Source organism: Babylonia areolata, chromosome 21 (genome assembly GCF_041734735.1).
Source record: "Babylonia areolata isolate BAREFJ2019XMU chromosome 21, ASM4173473v1, whole genome shotgun sequence".
NCBI lineage: Eukaryota > Metazoa > Mollusca > Gastropoda > Neogastropoda > Buccinidae > Babylonia > Babylonia areolata.
In genome coordinates, this window is record NC_134896.1 from 57,905,841 (window position 1) to 57,913,517 (window position 7,677).

At 39.9% G+C, this 7,677-nt stretch overlaps 1 protein-coding gene across 3 annotated transcripts in view; it reads left to right on the forward strand.

Annotated features, from left to right (window-relative positions):
* The window catches only part of LOC143296025 (uncharacterized), a 127,495-nt gene extending 119,893 nt beyond the window's left edge, over positions 1-7,602 (forward strand). For all 3 annotated transcript variants that reach the window (XM_076607771.1, XM_076607770.1, XM_076607769.1), the window contains 2 exons: positions 581-783; positions 1,711-7,602. In XM_076607771.1, coding sequence (XP_076463886.1) covers positions 581-783; positions 1,711-1,767 — 260 coding nt within the window. In that variant the 3' untranslated portion in view covers positions 1,768-7,602. The remainder of the gene's footprint in view (positions 1-580; positions 784-1,710) is intronic.
* The last annotated feature ends 75 nt before the right edge of the window (positions 7,603-7,677 follow it).

Genomic DNA, 7,677 nt, shown 5'->3' on the forward strand with positions numbered 1-7,677 from the left:
CTTTTACGTGCACTAAATGCATGCTGCACACGGCACCTCGGTTTTTCGTCCCATCCGAATGACTAGCGTCCAGACTACCACTTAGGGTCTAGTGGAGGAGGAGACTGCCAGTGTGATTCGAGCCAGTGCGCTCAGATTCTCTCACTTCCTAGGCAGATGCGTCACCTCTTTGGTGCAAGGGAATCTGACTGACCTTTGGCTGGGTTTTTCTTGTTGCTTATTCACATTGTTTGTGAGCTACTTCACGAAACTCACAGACTGCTCATAGTAAAAACTGTCTGCACCAACGCTACAACTATTCGTGTCCAACACAGAGAGATTCTTTTCACAGCATCAAAAATGCCTACGTCCCTGTTGTCGGCTGTACCCTGTTGCCTGGGGCGTCTTCTCCCTCACTTTCAGCTGGCAACGATGAAACAGACTGGCCACATCATTGTGTGAATGGCCCCAATCACATCAGTCCAAAACCACCCGATAGTATTCTGCCTACCTTTTCCAAACCCTTTATACAAAAGCACACTGTTATAAAAGACTTTCACAAAGAAATAATCATTTCATATAACATGTGTGGTGACCAAAGGTACACAGGAGAAACTGGGCATCGCCAACGATGGTGTGGTGTACGCCGTTTTCGACTACTACGCCAGCAGTCATGACGAAGTGACCTTCCACATCAACGACAAGCTGACAGTGCTACGCAAGGGGGACGAGGTGGAGAGGGAGTGGTGGTGGGCCCGTCTGACTCCTAACAAGGAAGGATACATCCCTCGGAATCTGCTGGGGGTGAGACTGGATGTGTTTGGTGTGTGTGTGTGTGAGTTTTGTTTAGCCTATCCACATTTGTGATTTTAGACGAAAATCCATCACCTTCCCCACCCCACCAATGCATAGAGAGTCTGTGTGAATGTGTGTCTTTTGTTTAAAGACGTTTCTGTTAAGGTACAGTGACGTGCGAGGAAAGTAGGTTGAATAAAAAAGAAAGAAAAATATCTAGGGAGGAGAAAAAATAATGATGCACATGTGAATGAAAGAAACTGTTTTCCAACTTCAGAGGATGTTGTTTGGTGAGGGAAAAACCCAAAACAGTGTGCATGTGAATGAGTGAAATTGTGTTTTCTGATTTCAGTGGATGTTGTTTGGTCAGGGAAAAACCCAAAACAGTGTGCATGTGAATGAGTGAAATTGTGTTTTCTGATTTCAGTGGATGTCCACTTGCAACGTCTGATAGACAATGAACGAAACCGAGTTTGAAACAAATGAAATAAAACCCTTAGGGAGATGACAGTGAAGCAACATATGAACTGTGAATCAGTAATTCAATAATGATAAGAACCAACCAGACAATTTAACAAAGATTTGTTTTCTATCTGGTTCTGCCGAAGAGTGAAAAGGCTACAATAGCTTGGAGATGGTGTGTGTGTGTGTGTGTGTAAATATGCGTGTGCTGTTTGTACACTTCTTTGTTCTAGGTCCTGTATTTATTCTTTTACACTTATCCTTAATAGTGTTTGTAACTCCAAATACTTATGAACATTCCCAGCTAAGTAGACGTAGCACTGCAAAGATCGCCCCATGCCACCCAGCCCTGCTCTATGTGTGATATCATCTGGACTGTGACTGTTAGTCAAACTGAAATTGATTTGCCTTGCCACCCTTCCACACAACATCCCCTTGGCATTATTCTGTGTGTGTGTGTGTGTGTGTGTGCAGCTGTACCCTCGTGTCCTTTCTGCCAGCCTCCAGCCTCACGGAACGTCGGACTGTTGAGCGATGTGTTCATTTTTCTTCTCTGAACTGCTCACCTCCAAAGGGGGAACAATCAGTGAGAAGCGTTTGTTAGAAAACCACCAGCACAGAGATGGGTTGTTAGAAAACCACCACCAGATGGGTTGTTAGAAAACCAGCACAGAGATGGGTTGTTAGAAAACCAGCACAGAGATGGGTTGTTAGAAAACCACCAGCACAGAGATGGGTTGTTAGAAAACCACCACCAGATGGGTTGTTAGAAAACCAGCACAGAGATGGGTTGTTAGAAAACCAGCACAGAGATGGGTTGTTAGAAAACCAGCACAGAGATGGGTTGTTAGAAAACCACCACCAGATGGGTTGTTAGAAAACCAGCACAGAGATGGGTTGTTAGAAAACCACCAGCACAGAGATGGGTTGTTAGAAAACCAGCACAGAGATGGGTTGTTAGAAAACCACCAGCACAGAGATGGGTTGTTAGAAAACCACCAGCACAGAGATGGGTTGTTAGAAAACCGCCACCAGATGGGTTGTTAGAAAACCAGCACAGAGATGGGTTGTTAGAAAACCACCAGCACAGAGATGTGTTGTTAGAAACCCAGCACAGAGATGGGTTGCCAAGTTGCCACAGCAGAACCATGCTGGAGAAGCACAAAGAAAGAAGTTTTTTGATGAGGTGGTTTGCTACTGTGGTAAAAACTCAGGAATGTGATGTGAAGACTGTTACACCCTTTCGTTCAGTGGGTTTGAAAGTGGTGAGGATGGGTGAACAGGTGGAATCTGGCTGGAAATGTTCGTTACTCACTTGTGATCTTGACCTTAATAATGTGTTCAGCGTGTGACAGACTGATGTTTGTACAAAATCACTTACAGGATGGGCCTTTGTATCTGTTTTGTAAACTAATGTACAGTGAACAAAAAAGGGAGAGACATTGAACATACCACCTTTAAGCAACGAATTACACAGATATGTTTGTGTATATATATATATATATATATGGCATTACAGAATGTTCTATGCATAGAACTCCAAAAAGTGCCACATCTCTTTGTTGTTGATATGGTGATATACATGTATATATACATTCAATGATCATTCATACCTTTAAAAAAAAAAAAAAGTGTTCTACAGATCAGCAATGCCTGCTATTATCAAGAAAAACTACATCAGAATACAAAGTCTAACAGTATTTATGTATACATTTACACAGATGATATTTTCTACATAGAAATACAGTAGTTTGGGTTGATACTGGGTGGGTGAAGAATATCATTTAGAAAGGGAAAACATGAACAATGACCTAGCAGAAGCAGACGGGCTTGCTTTTACTGAAGGAGTCTTTTCTAACATTTCTGAGTTGTGGTCTATTTGTATTTGGCAGAACTGTTGTGAACATCAACACACTGCATGTTTTGAAAACATTTAAAAAAAAAATTCCAGCCTTGTCATCTTTTATTTTTCTGGAAAACTGGCGTAGCTAGAAATACTAGGGTTTACAAAACGGGAGCAACTCCGATTTACATTGCCAGAGATTTGAGTGTACAGTGCAGAAGAATTGTACTCACAGCTTTCTCTGAATGGGGACAGTTTTAAAAACAAGCTCCTGGTTGATCAGAGGCAAGAATTCAGTAAGAACACAGAATGCAGGCAGTGTCAGAATGTTCTGTGTTATGAGTCGCTTCTCGCTTCTGTGCGAGCCACAACACTCAGTTTCCATGGTTTTCCCCTTCCTCTCATAGTGTACATGCAGAACATGAAATGTGTGTTAATTGTAATCACACACCTTTGTCTGATGAATTGTCGGTCATAATCTTTAAACATTGGAGAGCAAGAACTACCTACCCCACAAAGGCAGCTGAATAGCCCTTTTTTTAAAAAAAAATTATCAAGCAACATTGAAAGACCCATCCCCACTGCCAAAACGAGGCTCAATTCTTCTATTTTATTATTTTTTCTTTATATAATATAAAATGTGGCTGAGTTTTGTTTTTAACTTCTTTTCAGAGTTGTGTGTGTGTGTGTCATTACTCTTTACAGTTGACTAGCTGTTAACATGAAAAAGAAGTTACAGAGTTGTGTGTGTGTGTGTCATTACTCTTTACAGTTGACTAGCTGTTAACATGAAAAAGAAGTTACAGAGTTGTGTGTGTGTGTGTCATTACTCTTTACAGTTGACTAGCTGTTAACATGAAAAAGAAGTTACAGAGTTGTGTGTGTGTGTGTCATTACTCTTTACAGTTGACTAGCTGTTAACATGAAAAAGAAGTTACAGAGTTGTGTGTGTGTGTGTCATTACTCTTTACAGTTGACTAGCTGTTAACATGAAAAAGAAGTTACAGAGTTGTGTGTGTGTGTGTCATTACTCTTTACAGTTGACTAGCTGTTAACATGAAAAAGAAGTTACAGAGTTGTGTGTGTGTGTGTCATTACTCTTTACAGTTGACTAGCTGTTAACATGAAAAAGAAGTCACCACTTTTTTTTATTTTTATGAAATCTGAAGAATGTAAACTATATCCATTGAAAATACTTTTGATAAACAGATATTAATGAATAAAAGCATCATTTACTTTGGATAGAACTAACTTTTTTTCTTTTTTTAAATGTGCCAGATAAGGGTTTGGTTGAAAAGAAAGTGACTGACCATAGGTCACAAAACTGAATTTTCATCAAATTATCATCATCAACTGGATATAAACTGGACCGAATGCATTCCTGCCATGTTCATGGGTGCAACTTTTTCCCGACAAGCAATGTTATCCATTTGATTTCGATGCAGACAGAATGTGTTTACAACCTGTACGAACCCGGTTTTAGTGCACCAATCGTGACAGCATGGCTGGGCAGCCAGCAGTGCGAGGGAATCACAGGGCAGCAAGCATGACCCTCAGGCAACTCAAAGAGGAGGCTAGACCCAAGGAGAAGTGTAGGTAAGACCACTCATTTTTTCAATTGAAATATAATTGGCTACTGCTTATCTCATATTGAAGGCAATAACAAGGAAAGAACACATGCAAAATTTCAAATCAATATCTCCAATAGTTTCTGAGATATCCCAGTTTGAATTTTTGTATATGTGCGTGTTGCGTCATTTTGCGATACAAGCTGATTTTTAGACATGCCATGTGTCCACGCTATGTATCTGACAATGCTTGGACTGATTTTACATCATTTTCATATTACTGTCAAACAGAAAAGACAAAAACATTCAGTGTATAACAATCCAAATCATTTTTATTCATCAGCAAAATCACCTAAAATGTGTCAAAATCACACACAAAATGAGACAAAAAACCAATTTTACACCCCCGCCAAAGTCTAGGAAATTTCCCAATGTGCCTGAAAATTCTTTCAGACGCATAACTAACTTTGTTGATTTTTTTGCAAGAACTACAATCTTCACAAACAAAAAGTGTAGACAACTAAATGACCCTTATAACTGCAATTTGTGAAGTGAAAAAACAGTGCGAGTGCAACACAAAATCACACCACAGGCATATCTTTGTATCTCCACTTCTAACTGGTCTACAGAGATGGCTCACATATCAAACTGTTTGTCTGCATCTGACTTAACCAACTATCATGCATACAAAGTAATGTCATGCATTGTTTCTGACAAATTGAATAATTCTCACTACCCCACCCCACCCCACCCTGCCACCAGACACTCTCTCCAGCACTTGCCTTTCTTTCCCAAATACACCAACTTGATGTAACACTTCACTATTTCAGGAACCTTCTCACCTGTTATGAATAACAGTTGCATATATATGTCTGAAATATGCCTAAATATATTAAAAAGAAACTTATGATGACTTCCACTCCCTGAATTTCTCGACAACAGCATCAAACTCCACACACCATGTTCTCCCATTGGTGCTGAACATGTCCAAGTTCCAGGCCAAGACAAATTTTGAATCAGTTGGATCACAATCAACTGTATCTGGCCATTTGAATGCATTCCTGTCTCCCAAGCTGGTCATTAATGCTATTGTGGCTCTTGTTGGAGATAAACTTCAAGGACTTCTCCAACGTAAAATTTGTCATCATAAAAAACAGCCACTTTTTCTCCTTGCTGTGTGAAGTGTCCAGGCTGCATGTCCTTTGTGCTGGTGTCAGTAGAATCTTGAGCAAAGTCCCTGCAGCAACACTCTGTTGGTGGGCTGAAGGTCTGGCAGCTTCATAGGACGTCCTCTTCCTGATGGGACCAGATTTATTCCATCCTCTCCAGAATGTCATCATCTAAGTAAAAAAATAAAAAGAAAAAAGAAAAATAAAAAAGTGGAATGTACATGTGCTTTACCAATGGCTTTTTATGACTGACTTTATAATCATGACTTTAAAATTTTAATTCAAAATGCCTTTTTCACTTTGTGTGTGTGTGTGTGTGTGCACATGAATTTTTACAGCACAAGCATTTGAGCAAATGTGTGTGTGTGTGAAGTTCTCTTTTATATATTCATTTATGTATTTGTTTATTTATTATCATTTTTTATCATTATTATTTTCTTTTGTCTTTACGGTAAGTTTACCTTTTTCAGGTCTCCTTATTTTCTTTGTGATTTAATTTTCATTTCAGGGGTCAGGTTTTCTGTGTGCTGTGTGTACGGTCTGAGAAAATCATAGTCTCGTTCAGTTGTTTCTGACACAAGTGCGAATGACCGACAGAGTTATCTTTTCTTGATTTTTTTCATTAATGTTTTCTCAATGAATACAAACCCAAAGAAGTCTAACGTAGTCCAGAAAAAAAATCCAGCAATCATATAAATATCTAATGAGTGGAACTACGGGGATGTTTAGGTATTAGGAATGAATATTTGTCAAGCAATCTTTGAAAATCCGATGTACCCCGCTGACCCAATTTCATGGCACCTTCGTTCGGAAATGAGGCCAAGCAAGTGACTGAAAACACCTATTTCCTAAGCCAAATACAATCATAATAATATATATTATCGTCAAACATCATCAATAAATGAGAAATCTGTTGATTACTTACCGAGATATGCGTCGATCTTGCTGTAAATATCATAAATCTCCCCCATTGTTTGTGCCTTCGTGTGCTTCGTCGCATGCTCAGCTGTGTCCGCCTTCGTGAGTGAAAACAGCGGAAGTGACCCGATGGGGTTGTTGTATGCAAATTAGAATCATGCCCTTCAGGCAAAACTCAGCGATGAACGGAATGTAGGTTTGAGTTCATGAAAAAATGAGCTTTCCAGTGATGCTTAGTGGTTTTTTGTATGATGTCAGGGAGATTTTTTACGGTGTTCTGAAAATTTTCTGACTCAAATTACACCCACTGATTGAAACATTATCAAAATTTACCTTGCACCATTGGTTAGCGCGTGGTTTCGTCTTTCCAGTGGTATGCGTTATTAATAGGTTGACCGAGTTATTTGACTATGAACGGAGAGTGAACAGAACATATGCAGACTTCGACCAGCTAGCCTTAGGCTGTGCGAGGCCCCAGCGGCGTTGCAATTCAACTTTTCGCTATCATGTTTAACGTTCCATAACTTTTCATATATCGATCTTTCAAGCAAATCAACACAAGAAATGTGAAGCTGAAGAGTCAAACTTTTTATTGACATAATTTTTTTTATTATTAAATACATGTTTCTCATTGTAAAATTATGATGGAAAAATCAGCAATTTTGTCAGTTTTCGTCACGCTTTCTCGGCCAGCGGTCCTACCTAAGAAGTGTGCCAGACCCAAGGAGAATAAAGAAGTGCACCTGGCACTGGACCAAGAAAAAATTCAGGAGAGCACCTGACGCACGGGGAGTGAAGAAGTTGCTTGACCCACGGGGAATCGAGAAGTTGCTTGACCCATGGGGAATCGAGAAGGGAATCGAGAAGGGAATCGAGAAGTTGCTTGACCCACGGGGAATCGAGAAGTTGCTTGACCCACGGGGAATCGAGAAGTGTGCTTCAC